Source organism: Seriola aureovittata, chromosome 16, assembly GCF_021018895.1.
Source record: "Seriola aureovittata isolate HTS-2021-v1 ecotype China chromosome 16, ASM2101889v1, whole genome shotgun sequence".
In the NCBI taxonomy this organism is placed as follows: Eukaryota; Metazoa; Chordata; class Actinopteri; order Carangiformes; family Carangidae; genus Seriola; species Seriola aureovittata.
In genome coordinates, this window is record NC_079379.1 from 10,297,777 (window position 1) to 10,314,962 (window position 17,186).

At 42.2% G+C, this 17,186-nt stretch overlaps 1 protein-coding gene across 6 annotated transcripts in view; it reads right to left on the bottom strand.

The window, feature by feature from the left end:
* The window catches only part of rbms3 (RNA binding motif, single stranded interacting protein), a 273,592-nt gene that overhangs the window by 185,975 nt on the left and 70,431 nt on the right, over positions 1–17,186 (bottom strand). The window contains exon 1 of one of the 6 annotated variants that reach the window (XM_056398863.1): positions 3,640–5,449. The exons of 3 other annotated variants lie outside the window; for them this stretch is intronic. In XM_056398863.1, coding sequence (XP_056254838.1) covers positions 3,640–3,714 — 75 coding nt within the window. In that variant the 5' untranslated portion in view covers positions 3,715–5,449. Of the gene's footprint in view, positions 1–3,639; positions 5,450–17,186 lie in introns of those variants that run through there. 2 more of the 6 variants (XM_056398862.1, XM_056398864.1) reach the window with 2 other exon arrangements.

Sequence of the window (17,186 nt, forward strand, 5' to 3'; positions counted from 1 at the left end):
TTGTGCATATACTTTTGTAGTGCATCCTTGTGTGACTGTGCGCCGTTTGCCCGTGTGCGAGATTGCTGACATTAGGCATGTAATGACCCTGCCTATCAGTGGTGTAACAGCACAAGGGTAAAAGCAGTGTCGGGTACCTTCTGTTCACATAGTGCAGCAACACTAAAACCAACTAAATATCACAAGAAAGACAGAATTCATTGCAGGTATTCAAGGCAGCTTATCAGTAATTTGAGAGTTCCTTTGAGAGTTGTGTACGTAATAATGAAACCGAGAACTGAAAATGCCCGTCAGTGAGACAGAATAAGATGCAACACACGACTAACAGTCACTTAGTGCGCACATTTAGTCGAAATGCATATTCCTTTCTCAACATGATCATAAAATAACAATAATTGATCTGTGTGCTGTAATTGTTCTCATGAGTGAGGTGAGGAACCAGGCTGGGGTTGGAGTTATGCGTTTTACTGTAATTTTCTCATTTATGATGCACATCTATTACCTATCATTAAAGTTGAATGCACAGCAGGCTGTGAACAGCGCTAAACATCAAACTCACAGGGAAAGACACAGACTGACTAAAGGCCGGATTTCAGCAAATGACTCCATGGATTGATCAGCTGGGGCATAGACAGAAATAGGGCCTTTAGAGGATCCACTCATCAAAGCAGCATCCTGCCAGCTCCCCCCAGCCATAAGCTCAAATAAAAGCCATACACACAGACACGCCAACGTGCACGCACAGACACACACACAAATCCTCTTTCAGGAATCAATAATTCAGCTAAAGAGAAGCACATGCTACGCCCCACTGCACTAATCAATAGAAAGCCAAATGTTATTGTTTCATCTCATTCTCTGACTTTCACATTCTAATCTGGGCTGACTAGCACATGCTGGACAGCGTCAGATACCTCCATTAAATTAGAATATAATACGCATATACAGAGGGGGTAAAGGGACCCTGTATTCTGAAGGCGCCTCAAATTATTCTGCCATGCTCTTATGACAATGTTTAGCTCCTTTCTTTACAATAAAGTCCTCAGTTGTAACCAGGCACAGATGCTCTATAAATTTTCTATGCATAGAATCTCAAATATGTCATAAAATGGAGGCGAGAGAAGGAGAATGGCAATACTTTGGTATGAGTTACGCCCCACTCCCCCTCCCTATCGCTACGAGATATTTATGCCCCCCCCCCGCCCACATCTCTTGGGAGAATGAGGCTATACTTTGAGAATGCAGCAATGAAGATGAACAGAAATACCTGTGTGATTTGAGACTGATGTTTGAATCTGAGCGTTGGTATGCGAGCAAAAAACGAAAGGCCAAAACGACCGGCATGTGATTTTGTCGACTGTGTGAAAGGAACCTGCCAGCCAAGGCCCTTCTCCCCTCTCTGTAATCGAGCTATCAATGATCATTAATGAGAGTGAGATAGCTCTCCACAGCCCTCTCGGCCACATTGCCCAACACTCTGGCCTCTCTCCACGCCTCCCTTTCTCCTCCTGACCCCGTCTGTTGCTGTATCACATCAGCCTACGAGGCCACAGGCTACGGCAAGTAACCATGAAAATGAATATGAATGTTGGCTGCTGATTTATAAACGGAAATGTATGCACTTCCTGCCCCTCCCTGCATCCCTATCGCGGGTCTCGTTTGCATGACACAGGACCCTAGCAGCTTGCTCAAGGATACATCAATCGCTGACGGTGGCAAGATCGGATCTGCGCTGACCTTGGGAGTGAACTGCAGCATAGGCGAAGGAGGCAGGGGGCCCTGTTGCAACAGAGCCAGGGAGGCTGAAAGCGAGAGGAGGGAGGAAAAGGGGAAAAGAAAAGTGGAGGGGAGGGAGGACGGGGAATGGAGGGGCATACCCTGATTGAGAGGCCCCCGAGATGAGTAACTCTGAGATATGAGAAGGGGGAGGGCGAGAGAGGGGGATGATGGAAGGAGTAGAGGAGGGGGGTGGGAGGGAGAGGGAAGCCATATGGCAGCAGCACAAATGTATTAAACTATAAATCAGGGAGAGCTTGTGGACTGCCAGGTGGGGCTGCAGGCAGGTCCTCCCAGCTGGAAGTGCAATGATTCACAATACAGCTCCACATGGAAAAGTATCAAAACATCACTGGTATTTTGCTTTATCAATTCTATTAATACATTCATTAATTAAACATTGTTCCCTGCTTTATTTCCCTGTTATAATTAGGGGAAATTAGCCACATTTTAACTTTTACTCCTTGGGCACTGTTTGAGAATGCTCCCCACCGCCGCCAATAAAACAGCTGAGTTTTGAAACCAATGTCAAAACAAAACTTTTTTTCGATACCTTTTGTATGGGAAAATAAACATGTTTTTTTTCTCAATGATTCAGAGTTAAATAAAGACTTTGCCTGAATAAAATATAAACTAGAAACGAGTTAGAAACGTTTCCTAATAATGATCAACAGATATGTGTTTAAAAATGATAAGTAAGCAAGCTTTATTTTTTTTCATTGAATCATCTGTCCCACCATTCAATGCCAACTTTATACTATTTGATGCTCATTTGGGTGGGTACTCAAAAATGATTGAAATTCGATTCCCAGTCCTATTTATTCCTCTCTGCAAGTAATGAGGGATTTTTAAATTGTGGTAGAAAAACAAATAGAGTAATCCCCAAAAGGCTTCCATTTTAATCCCTTGATGATGTCTGGGTAGTGAGCCCAGCCAGTGTCCTGGCAGCCATCAGGGCCCAGGCCTGAGCTTTCATCCCAGAGGCACTGATGCATACTACAGCTAGAGCAAACACGGGCAACCTTCCTCATGCCTGCTCTGTGTCAGAACCATGCTGACCATCACAACAGAAAAGAAGGGTTCATACCCCCGTTGTCCCCTCTTTGTAAGGCACAACAATAAGGCATTTGTGCTGTTTAGTGAATTAGCAACTTCATAATTAAATGGGTTTTTTTTTTTGTTGCCTCTTTAGAAAAGTGGCATCGAAGCATTTAAACAATGGCCTAAATTCAGCTTGCAAATACTTCATTAGTAAATTAAATTTGGATCCTAATTCTGTCATTTGTTTAATGTGTGACAGAACAAAAGAGCTGTCCGTCAGTTATTTTGATTAACAAAAGCCACTAACTTGACTGTGCATGTTAAGATGTGACACTTGATGCCATTGCAGGGTGTCACATCAAAAGCTCATCAGTTTGCAGGTGAAGAATAGATGGAGGTTACTGGACAGCTCCCAGTTACGGTCTGGTAGGCTGGACTAACAGTATCCCTGAGCCTCCAGCCTTGATCCCTGATCCCTGATCCTTCACAGACACACACACACACACACACACACACACACACGCACACGCACACACACAAGCGGACACACACACACGCACACACACAAGCGGACACACACACATTGACACAGACATCTAAACTCCAACGAGGTACCTGCCATCTGAAACCATCACAGCCAAGGCCAGCTATCCATCAACTCCCACCTCCACTCAGGGATGAGAGGAGGATGAAGGGAGTGCGGTGGAAGAGAAGAGGTGGGGGAGGGAGTGGAGGTGAGGGGGAGGGAGGGAGAGTAGGACAGTAGTGTAGGAGTAGATGAGTAGGCTTGAGGAATGCAAGAAGAGCAGAGGAGCGGCGTACCTTGGTCTGGAGATAGTGGGGGTAGTAGTAGGTGTACTGAGGGTACATTGGCTGCTGCTCCAATCGCTTGCCCATGTAGCTGGAATCCTTAGCACTGAGGCAGGGAATGGTGACACGGGGGTGGGAGCTGCCAAGTAGCTAGCAATGGGATAGAGGCAGCAGAGGGGCTGTGCGATTCCTGTCTTTACTGTCCGCACCACTGTGTTGCTAGCCGGTCCTCCAGGGAGAAGGCAGGGTCTGCGTGCGGGACAGCGGCTGGGAGGAAGGTCTACCTCTGATGGAGAAGCTCCTGATGAACGGTGCCTCACCAGTCCGGAGCCTCAGTATCGGGCGGATGCTCACTCAGTCTCTCACTGCTGGATCAATGGAAATATTTCCACAAGTGCTAGAACCAAGAGCAGCGTGTCTGTCAGCAGCTGGTATCGGATAGTAACGCGTGATAAGGGTGAGGTAGAGGAAGAAGAGGAAAGAGAAGACGTGAAGAGGTGCAGGTGGCAGTAGCTCTGGCAGTCCTGTAAATGTTGGAAAATGGGAGAGGAAGAGGAGGAGGAGAGGAGGAGGAAAGGGATGGCAAGGAAAACGGGAGAGGACGTATAGGTTCACTTCTCTATTTAAGCTGTTTCACTCCAGTCTTTCGCCTGTGCTTTAATCTGCCTCTCTCTCAAACACACTGTGAATCTGACTCTCTCTCACTGCCCCTCTCTCTCTCTCTCTCTCTCTCTCTCTCTTTTTCCCTCTCTTACATACACACACACTCTCTCTCTCTCCTCTGTAGTCTGATCCGCTGCGTGCTGTCCTGTTTGACAGAGGGGAGATATCCTCAGCACCGGTTGCCGACAGATGCACTTTGTGCACGGAGCACAATCACAACACGAGAGCCGAGCACAGGCACAGAAAGCAATCTCAGTCTGTAGCGGTCGAGCTAGCAAGAGAGCAGATCACACAGGGAAATTATCCTAGTTTCTGAATGATGTGGCACACACGTATATTAAAAAATCCACTGGTTGGTTAGTCAATCCACTGGGTTCCAGCTAGAAGACGAGTGAAAAAAAAAAACACAGTGACTGTGTCCCAGGTGCCCAGTAAAGAAGGAGTCCCTCGTCTGCGATCCTCCCTCTTCCTGCTCTTGTAAAATGTGTTCCTTATTTCTTCCTCGGCTCTCTCACTCCTCTAAGCAGCTTGCCTCATTCTCTTTCCCTCTGTCACACAGTTGCTCTCTCTCTCTCGCTCTCTCTCTCTCTCTCTCACGTGCGCTTTCTCTATCACTGAGTCTCTCAGCTTTTCTCTCTCTCTCTCTCTCTCCTTCTCCTCCACACTGACAGGGCGGTAAAGGGGGCTCGTCCGAGGCTGCGAGCAGAGCAGACTGCCTCCTCCTTCCCCTAGCCCAGTCGGTAGGAGGGTCTTGAGCAGCTCTGTGCGCGAGAGGGATCCAGACACAGACCAGCGGGCTGCAGTGTTTCCACAACCTGGGAGAACGCAGGGAAGAGGAGAAGAGGAGTAGAGACGAGAAGGGGATGGCGGCAGCGTGAGCAATCGATTCCCCCTACTGGCTGCACGTGGAGCTACCACCTGGAACACACTGTGTCCTCAAATAAAGACTTTCTCTTAACAAACTAGACTGATTTAACCTCAAAACCAGTAAAGTTGGATAAACACTTTCAATGTGCAACTTTTTAGAATCTGAGAGTATGTTTATTGTCAGTTATTAGTTATGTCACATGTTTTTATGTGGAGCTTACTGTAAAAGGAGGAATTAGATCATAACGCTGTCATCATGTTTCAATTCAGGATCAGCATCGAGGATGTGCAGTCAGTGTTCACTTGTAACGACCAATAATAACACTACAATAGTAATAAATGCAATAGTAGTAAACAACATTCTCCAAGTATTAACTGAGAGCGAAGAGAAAATCACTTCCAGTGTAACATCAAAAGATGACAATTGCGGTACTAATCTCCTCTGAATCACCATGACCAAAAACATTAGAACAATGTCTCGTCGGTGAATGTTTGTTTGATCTCAAGTAACCACAGCTATACTCATACTTCTGTAAACAAGATCAAACACAGGGATGCAAAAACACCACGCTCAGAAGGTCCCACACTCACAAACCCACTCTCAGACACATGCACCCACATGCATGGATAAGAACTGACCTAAAAAACCTCGAGGGTATCTCAGTGAGGCTGAGGCCCCAAGTTCAGGAGCCTCATTTTTCACTCAATTAGCAAATCAGCTTGGTTTTCATTTAAATTACCTGCCATGAGTCCTGCAGGAAACTGCAGCCAAAAACTACACCATGAAATTACTGGACTGAAAACAATTATATTTTGGCAATTTCCACATCTGAAAATAGACCCATGACTTTGATTAGTTTAGTTTTGTATTTCATCTGTTACACTTCAGAGCGTTACATAAAAACCCATGAGGCCGATGTGTCCTCTTGAAACAATAATAACCTAATTACATATCTCAACAACAACACTCAATACACATTCTTTACCGCAGAGACAAAGTACATATGACAGGGACTATTCAGTTAACCGATTAATCAATCACAAGGAAATTAATGAATGACATTTTTGAAAATATTGCCAAACACATTATTTGCAAACATAAGGGTATGTTTTAACAATCAAGTCGCACAATGAAGTGCAAATATCACATACTTTTAACGAGAGCTATGGATCTAAAAAAGGCCCAGTGCATGTGGACAGACCGAATCAATACCAGCAGAAGAATCCCAAGGACCAAAACAAAGCACGAAGGGAAGGGGCAGCCTTTTACAAACATGGAGAGGAAAATATAATTATCAGACAGGCCACTTTGATCTGCGGGGAAGAGATGAGGATGATATCTATCGTGGGTTACCAGATTAACAGCCTCGGGATAAACTAGACACACAAATCCTTAGCATCTGGTGAAAGGCAGAGAGCAGACAGTGAGATGGACAAAGGCCAATGGTGATAGTAATAGAAGAAGAGATACAGACAGAAAGTAAGGTAAGACACATGGGGAGATGGAACCTGAATGAGACATTGAGGCAGGAAAGATTCATACGTCTTCATACCACGGTGTGTCCACTGAGCGACCACAAAAAGCCAGCTCTGTATTACATAGATAAAGCCCATCACATCTGGATTTTCAACTAAAATTCACAGTCTTTTAAAAAGGAGTAAAACAGAGCGGTAGATGTGGTTAGTTTCACCCAGACTTTGTCCACACGTAACCAAAAGTCCCTGATGCAAATTATTCTTCTACCAATAGAAAGTGAGGACAAATATGGAGAAACAAAAAAGAGCAAATGAGCTGCTAATTATGCACAAGAGTTCATCAAAGTAATTAAAAAAGCAATGCATGTTTAAACAGTGTGTTTGCACAATGCTGTGTTAATCATTATCGCCCAGAGTTTTTAATTATTGATTTTTTTTAGGTTCTCATTTTAACCAAAATAGAGCTGCAAGGATTAATTGATTAATCGATTATCCTCGTCAATTGACTATTTAGATAATCAGTTAATCGTTTCAGGAATTTTTCAAGCAAAAATTCAGGAGCTTCTCAAATGTAAGAATTTTGTTTTTCCATGTCATATATTCAAAATGCAAATGTTTTTGGATTATTGGTAAATTAAAAATAAATAAATAAATGCAATCTGAATACTTGCAGTGGGAAATTATATCAGTCATTTTTCACTATTTTCTGACATTTTCTGACAAAATGACAAAATGATTCCTCAAATAATAGAGGGTAATAATAATTTACTTAATCTATTCATCTATACCAAAAATAATCGTTAGTTCAAGTTCTAACCCAAACCCATATTTTTAGTGAAATAAATCCAAAATATTCTGCATAATTATGGAATATGTGCTACTATTTATGACTGCAAACTCACTAAATGTCTATCATATTTATTCAAATTAGTCGACACAGAATGGAAACACAGGAGAGTACCATTACACAGACACTGGTCAGCTAAACCATTAATATTCATTGGTCCAGCCATTAAGAATTAAGAGTCGGGACTTGAGACTTGACTCTTGAAACTAAAGAACTTGACCTGTGGCCCTACAGACAACTACATTGAGAACTGGCTGACGTGAACTTTCAGCCTTTACCCATGAGTTGGCAAAGGTTAGTTTATAAAGGCAATTTCACATTAAGTGACTGGAGAGCGGTAATTCTCGCTGTATGTAAATAAATTCTTGCACTGTGTTGTAGTCCATGGAAAGAGACCTTGAAGACTGTGGACTGGTGGTGATAGAGGTGCTCTGGTCTGAATCAGTGGGACTGACGTCATAGATAAGTCATATGCAGCCAGATATTTCACGGAAAGAGAAAGAGTGAGTGAGTTTCTCTCTGTTCTTGGATTATTTATAGCGACGCAACACCTCCTCATTTAACATAATGTCGATACTGTGTGGTTGGGGCACAGGAGATGCAGAACATTTAAATTAGGCAAGTTTTTTTTATACAAATCTTCACTTAAATCTCCCATTTTAAAAAGGACCACATCTGAGCGCTTGAGTTTTTCAAGTGTTTCAAACTACTTTGTACACTATGATACACTTGCCAAACATAACAGCACAGCAAGTGCTGCACTGTTGCAAATTGAATTCAGTGTTCTGAAAAGTGAACGACAACTGATCTGATTTACAGGCTGGTTTATCACAATAAAGCTAAAACGCTGCCTCTCCACTGTTTGAATATTTAAAAAACGACACTGAGAAATATTTTGCTAATATTTCTGCAGCCAGGTTTGTTGGAGCCAAAGCCATCTGCTGCTCCTCTGTTCTGAGGTCTTCCTCTCGTTGGTTCACTTTCTAAATTGAGAGCAGGAGTGAGTCATTCACAGGACTTAAAAAAAAAAAAAAAACAGTAAGAGGAAGACAGCTGAGGGTGTATCATGCCCCTGAAGGTGTTAAGTAGCTGCAATTCCCTTCTTAAGAATGCAAGCAAGTCTAGTTATAGAAAACTACAGCATGACCACAACATGGCCTCTGTTCCTTTTCAAGAGAGACACTCTTAGAGCAGCTTTTATTTAGTCTTTATTTAACCAGGACCGCAGAATTCTTACTTGGCAAGTTAGCTCAGTGGTAAAACAAGCTTTTTATTAAGATATTTCAAGTATATCAACATCCATGGAGATATTAGGGTCCTGAAGAGACAATGAAAGAGCTGCCCTTTTGTTCATTGACTGCTCTGACAACACCAGTTATTCTGCTTATGTCTTGAATCTCTATTCAAAAAGGAGAAATAATGAGAGAAGACAGAAAAATGGTTTAAAAGCAAAAACAGTACAGAAAAAGCTGAAAGCGAACTGAGTTGTCGTCTCAACACAAAATCAGTAAAGAGCTACACAATGTTCCCGTCCAAAAAGAATTCCTAGAAAGTCCACAACCATCTCGCCCTCCTGTCCGACCCCTCCCCAAAGGCGACTACTGTACTTCTTCAAGCTGCTGCAGAAACCAAAAGGCTTTGTTTCCTGTGGTTTGTTGGACAGTCCTGTCGTGGGTGTTTCCCAGAAATGACCAGATGCGTGGAATTCGAGGGGAGGCTGGCGCAGCGCCAGGGGTGGGGTGGTGGGAGAGGAGGGCTGGAAGAATGGAGGAGGGAGGGGAAGTGGAGTTAGGGAACAGCAGGGCCTGGTATTCCTGGAAAAGAAAACCCTTTTGCTTTTGGCAGTGGTTCTACTGGGAGATACCCGAGCACCAAAAGATCATTTTACATGTTTAATGCAGACCTACTGATGTAGCTCTACTAACCAGCTTCCCTGGGGCATTTAGTTCATGATAAAGCGAAAGCCGAACTGTCTTACCAGCCCAGCTATGACGTGGTTGATGCGCACATGCTGTTGCAACACGGACACTACCATCTATCAAACATCTTTGATAGATGGTAGTTTCTTTCTGTGCTTGGGTTAATACAGCAGAGATCATGTGATTATAGTTTACAATAATCTTAGAAAACATGACTGAATGTTGATAATCACTTTAATTAGGAAGAGCCTGATAAACAGATGCTGCTTGCTAGTGTTTCTAATACCACAGAAGATCACTTGGTACTCAGTACAGATGATGGAGTTTGTATAAAGCTGTGGTATTCATTCAAACTGCTATTTAAAATAAAAATATGTTTTTCATTGTAGCAAAACCTAATTTAGCTAAATGTGAAGGCGCATTGAGACGGATTGATGTCAAATTCAACTATAAAAAAGAAAGAGATAAATCAATAACTGCAAATATGTCAGTTTATGAGGTCCACAAGGAAACCACAGGTTTTGGCAGTTTTACTAAAACTGAAAAGAAAAGCAGCAAAAACCACAGAAAGGAAAAGAGGCTGGATAACTTCTGATGTGGTTCTGTTCTCGAGTGCAGAATGAATTTCAATTTGTCTTCATACTGTTTCCTGCAGCTTATTCCCACATAGTGATAACTAATTCGATTATATGTTTAACAACATCTGAAATCAATAAGCCAGTTAAAGCATTGTTGATTTTCATATAGACACAATGACAAATGTGCAAAAAAAAGCAGTCTTGAATTCAAATGATAGTGTCAGTCTCCAATCAGCTGAAAGTAAAGGTATGTTAATGTGTTTGTAACTTGTAGCCAAATTGCGCACTCACATAACCGACATCCATTCAAGCCTTCTTCCTGAAACACTGTCATTTGAGAAGCTGACCAGACTTATGGAAATACAGCAAGTACACACACACGAACAATGCACATCTCAAAACAACCACTTCCACCTGTCTCTAAACACTTTGAGGAGACATCTTAACGATTCGCGTGTGAGTTCAACACATCTCTGACACATACAGCTTCTTAATACGTTCCTATCAGTGCACTAACGGATGACAGCCTGAGGTAATTCAACACATTCCCCCTATGAGAGTATCATTTTACACAGAGCAAAGAGCAGAGTGATATAGTCAAGATATCATTGTGGGGTACCTCTCTTTATTTTTATTTCTTTATGATGCTCTCATCACCTGGCTTTGGCTGTTTATCTCATGCTTTCATAATAATGTGAAAAGGCCAAACTGGCTCTGGACCACCAGCCCTGCACTGAGACATTTGATAAACACCAGGCAGACCTCCAGTGAGTCATTAGCTTCTATCACAACACAGAAGAGAGCAATGCAGGCCTAATGGGGAGGAAATATGAGACCAGACGTGCATGAGTAGAAATGACTCACAGCACCCCTTACTACACCCAACAAGGGACAGGCAGCAGACCTAAAAGAGTTAATTGCGTACACTTACTAGATCTCTACTCCAAATGTGAAATGTATCAACAACCGACCAACTCATTTCCTGATTAACATGATTCAGAGAAAAGATGTGTGTGCTGGCATGAGCACCAGTGATTGAACTCTATGTGCATGCATGAATGTCTTTTTTTTCTCCATGTGAAAATAGTAAGCAAAGCAAAACATCTCTGAGGAAACTCAGAGCTCAGAAGAGGGTCAAAGTTATACTGACACCAAAGGTGAAAACACCTCAGTGGAGCTCAGAGATCAGACTTCCTGTGTGACCACATGCTAACCCTAATATAACATATAAGCTGCAACGGAAAGCCAGCCATGTCCTTCTGTGAACCAGCTAGACTCCCACTGCCAGAGACAGAATAAATGAGGACGAGATGATGCCAAGAAAATCTCTGCATAATAAGGAATTAAGTGCTGCACAGTCAGAGAGAGGGTGAGTTTAAACAATACATATTTTCCATGTGGACCTAAGCCAAAATATTCAAAATCTACGTTCTTCAGTATATGAAGTAGTCAGACCCCACAGAAAAAGACAAAAAAAAAACGACTCAGAGCTCACAGATATGGAAAGAGGCCCATCAAAGCTTCATCACAGCACCCTGCATCCATCATGTGCATTTTGTTTTATTCATTGTTGCTGTGCCCTGAACAGATCCAAGTGCAAAGTCATTCATTCTTGTCAGTTTTGTGCTACTTTTTTTTCTGTTTGAGTGCACTTATGCATTACAAAATAAGAGGATCTGTGATTGAAAGGTTCATACAAGCACACGTCCGAGATAAACCGAACTACAAAGTACATAAACAACATAATGCTGTTATAGTTGTGGTATATGTGGTATTATATCTGGTATGTGTGTGTGATTACTCTTGTTGATGGGCAAGCATGTCAGAGGCACACAGGTAGAGGAGTGAAATAGTAAAGTAATAAGAGAAAGGTGCTGAAGGTTCTGCCCACAGGAGATAGAGATTGGAGACTGGGAAAAGAGTTATAGCTACGAAGAAAAGATCCGTAAAGGCCTATGAAGCTCAATGCTGCCTGCAATTGAGCAGGATGGGATGGGAGGACAGCAGCAATGTTTTAAAGCACTGCTAAGCCATCCTGGAATGAAGTGAAATGACCACATGTCACACAGAGATGAGAAGTGAAAGGGAGGGGACAGGCAGACTGAGAAACAGTGCAGAGAGTAAGGAGAGAGAGAAAACAGAGTGTGTCGTTCTAAGAGGAATATTTCAGGGTGGTAAATGGAGCAGAACTCCATTCCAGCTCCTCTCTTAACCTCCCCCGGTGTCTCATCCTCTGCATGCAAAGCATGAAGCCCAGGAGACAAAGAAAACATAGAGAGAGAGAGCTGAAGAGACAAGCTTCAGGACAAATAATACTGAATTAAAAGACAAGACATTTTGCACATGCATTTGTTTTTAACATAACAGAAAACACACACAGCCGTAGCACAGAAACCGGTAGTTGCCATTCTGACCAGTTTTTGATTTAAACAGTGAAAAAGGTGAAGGTTGTTGACCCCGACCACACAGGCAACTACCTGGCATGTCACCCACTGGGATTTGTCCCTGCTGCATTACAGTTTACTCATGCAACTACTGCAACAGCTTCTTGCTCTTGATAATTAACCTTTAAAGCAACAGTAATCAATATGATTATATCCACAATGGATCACATGACCACTTTTATGTGAAAGGGGATACTCGTAGCGATGAACCGACAGAGGCTTTTCACCCGACATTTCAGTTCCTCTCATTCTGTGGAGCTTCTTTCAGCTCATTGTTTTGGTTCACTCTCACTGCTCTCATAGCGTCGGTATCTAGAGATCCAGATATTTCCCTTAGGAGTTGGTGAGGAACAAAAGCAGAAATAAAAGGAGAGTGAATTGAGTGAAATGTTGCTCTATATCTGCTGGATGTTTCTATAGGCAACTCTTTCCTGACAATTCTTCCAAGGCGATAATATGTCAGTGTTGTGTTTACAGCTTGTTTCTGCTGCCCCCAAGGTCAAAAAATGTGTTATTCCAGGTTTAAGTAGTAGTCACTAAGTGCGATATCGTCCATTGGTTTCTGAGATGATCGATTTCACTTTATAATCCTGGGGGTAGGTGAACCTAGAAAAGACAAAATTGGACAAAGGGCAGAAAGCCTGATGAATTCAATGAGTAACATGCAAGTGGTAACTACCACAGCTGACTGATAGCTCAAGTCACCTGTCAAATTACACTAAACACTAAAACATTCAAGCTTTTCTCCATTGATGAAACCGATTCTCCAGATTGCCAGCAACGAAATTAGGTCATCGGAGCCTGACGTCTGCACAATTAATGGGCGCAATAGAGTACGCTGTCAAGTCACTCCAGTATGCCTTCATAAGCTAACTCTGCAATTTCACTAAGTGTAGTGTACTCTCTTTAAGCATACTTGGCATGCTTTACATACATTATAGTCCAGCTCAAAATTGGTAGCATCTCTCTGACATTGAGTTCATTCTTTGGAACATTATCATGGGATTTGTATGGTGTAATACAACCAGATGGCACTCAGGTACTAGAAAGTGTATACTAGATGATTAAGATCATTTAAATTATGGTGCAGCTCTACTGGGTAACATTGAGATATCAGTGAGTGTAAGACGTCCAGGGCGATGTACTCTGAGTCTGCCTCCTTGGCGGCGCCTCTATAATTAGTAGTACTGAAGTCATCAAAGTGCAACAAATAACTGGAGCAAAGCGGCTCCAACAAACCTTCCACCTCTCACACAAACTAAGGCTGACTGCTGGGAGGGGACCAATGGAGGGATGGTGTTATACACAGCGTCTACCTTTCACACAACAAATAATTGTTTACTGTCAGGGGGAGGGAAGAGACAGAGTGCGATACAGTTAGAGAAAGAGCGATAGAGAGAATGCAGCAATATTAAATAACACTTTGAGAACAGCTAACAAATTGTTACACTTGTCAGTGCTGAAGGTCAGATACTTTGTGGTCCTTGTCCTATTAAACTGGACTATTTTATAGCTGCAACAAAGTGTGCAATAACGTGTGCCTTTACTTTATGTCTGTCTCTGTAGAAGGCTTGACAGAGCCAACAGAGACGTGAACAATCAAGCTCTTTCCTCAAACAAGACTTGTTCAAGCACAACATTTCTGCTGCCAAAACAACACACAGTGGAACTTTCAAAAACAGCACTGCTGTTAAATAAATCAAAAACACTCTGGCAGCTTAGCTCAGCGGCAAAACCAGATACAGCACAACAGAATCATAGATTCAGCCATGCTTCCTTTTTATATTCAATTTTCTGCCTGTATTTTTAAAACCGTTGACAAAAAAGTGGTATTGTTTCAGAGACATGACTAAAGGTTTAAAGGCAAACTAGCAAATTTGTGATGTTGAAATGCTTATTAAACACTAAATTGTTTTGGATGTAGAAACTGGTATTCTTACCACTAGTGAGGGATATGTGTGATGTCTGGCCTGTAGTAATGCCATGTTCACTTCATATCAGAGTTACAGTAATTACCAATCACCCACTTGTAAATAGCGGTGATAATAACATCCAAAACGTAATTACAACTACATCTGTTTTGCTTTGCAGTAAAACCATTAACCAGTAACCACTAACATTGTTTGTTAACAAAGCATTTGCTTGCTATGTAGTATAACAGAAGAAGAAATGTAGTTTATGTTTGTGTCTTTCTACTTTGTTTTGTTCGCCTTGAACCATGTTGAGTGAGAAGCAGTCGCACAAAAAGACTGATGACGTGAACGCTCACGAGCCATAATCTTTCCTCAATCTTTCCATAACCTTTCCGACCTGACTGGTATTTTTTGGTTTTAGGACGGCACTACAGTAAAAGCTGATACTTTTAAGCCTCTTGTGAGATTTTTTACATCTAGGTTGTCGATGGAGCCGCACCAAAGAACTTGTGTGCCTGCAGCATAAATGGAGTCTGGATGCTAATTGGTCAGAGTGGTGAGAAGGCCTTCAGCAGATGAAGGGATGAGCCACGGGTGTGCTGAAGAGGGGAGCATACCAAGGGCACCTGGTGGACAGGTGTGAAATGGCAGAGTCAGGGAAACAAACAGAGATGCTCCCTGGAGGCTGAGAGGTAAGAGGCAAGAACCAATCAGTAAAACCAGCATACAGGATTCAGGACCACATAAAAACAACTACTAGCCAAGATACTAATCCAGTATAGCCTGAACCGGTTTTGCATGACAAAAACATCCAGAACAACCTGTGTAACAATTCACTTGTGACAGACAAACCGACAGGTGAGCAAAATAATAAAAACAGCTTTCAATGCAATAAAACCTAACAGCAGCACACTGCACCCTCTAAAGGGATTACAGAGCTGAACTAACACCTCTGACTTATGACATGCTTCATAAAGGTGGGGTTTATTACCGTTGTATCGCATTGCATTGCATTGTATAGGTCTTCCTATTGTCTGGTATAGTACACTATGGAACTCTTTATATTATTCATTGTTTTACTACGTTGTAAACAGAAGCCTTTTATCATTTATATGGACATCTACATTTATATAGACATCTGTTATTTATGGATTATCTGACTCATAGCCTCACTTAGGTAATGTACATCCTCCTGGAACCAGTTGCATGCTTAAATTTGCTCTCCTATAAAAAGATAATTAAAGAAATAAAGCTCAATAGGTCAGAGCTGTGGTACCACCATCGCCTCCTGTCGAGTCAGGAAAAACCCTGCCTACAGGGCAAACAACTGTAATAACAGAGATGAACTTTCAATGTTGTGTTCTGTCACTGATAAAATACCACAAGTGATTAATTTGATAGACACTGATACAGACAGCATTCTGGAGGAAAGTTCAAAGTATAAGTTAGTTTGTTTTTTTTTTTAATACTAAGAAAATTTAATAGCCTGAACCACTTACACTGAGTCTCCAGAGTGCACTGCAGGCTAAGTGGACTAACGTTGCTAACATCAGTTAAGAGAATTGTGTGTTTTTTTCTCTAACAGTGAATTTCTGTGTGCGCTACAACTCAGTAAATCTAATGAGAGGCATTTTCTCTTTGATTCTGTGAAACTCACACCAAAAACTGATGTTCAAATGAAATGTTTCACACCGCAGCCTCTTAAACAAGAGGGGTTGATCGGCGTGACTAATGAGATACATCTGCTTTTTAAGAGTGAAAAATAAAAAATGTATACAAACAAAGAACAAAATGCACCAAGAAATGTAATGTACATCACATGGAGTTGTGTGGATTTTTGGGTTAAGGTATTGATGCAAGTTCCTCACTAGTATATAAATTACTAAGCATGACTGTGTGAAATTAATGTGTTAGGGTGTGTGTTCCTGTGTGTATGTAGCCATGGGCCTCAAGGCTTCATTAGAATCGTAGAGGCCTCATCATCTCCTTCTTTCCCATACGGTTCATGTTCAGCCATCGCTCATGCCCATATTGCATGATTGCACTGAAGGACCAGTATAATCAGCCATAATGCTTTACAGATGTTATGGGTGTTTTTAAAGCCAATACTACAGCCCCAGGCATCCATATATGAAAACCCATCTGTGCACGGATGTCAGTGTGTGTGTGTGTGTGTGTGTGTGTGTGTGTGTGTGTGTGTGTGTGTGTGTGTGTGTATATGTATGTGTGTGTCTGTATGTGTAGAAAACCAAGGCATGATCAGAGTGAAACATTAGGAATTAAGGTCACATCTACAGCTCAGGATGTGTGATTTATGTTCCCCTGCTCCACCCTGTCATTGACTAATCACCTGAACAGAAAGTAACAGGTGCAAACTGATTTGCTGAAGAGCGATTTCACAGATGAGACGCTCCGAATTTGCCATTAAACACAGCCAAGAAACAGCACTAAGCCAGCAATGACATGTAAATATGACAGTCCACATGATCTGAACAAGAGAGGACACCCATTTAAATCCCTGTAAGATCTGCCAGCACCCTTCCTAATCCACACTCTAACATCTCCCATTGTGTCCAACATCTAATATCAACCGCGAACCGCTGCTAAATGAAGACTGGTGGCATACCACAGCCAGGAATTTGCATGGACCGCCCGCTCTTGTGAAATAGGAAATGAAACATGTGGAGGCTTGGAAGCTCAGTCAGATTCTGGATATTCCTGTGGTCTGGCACTCATGGTTGTGTGGCCGGGGCCTTTAATTCCTAATGGTGGAGAACGCCAAGCTCTGGTCACGACAGGAAATGCCTCCTAGGTGAAACATCCGCCCAAAAAGCATTCATTCAGAAGTGTCA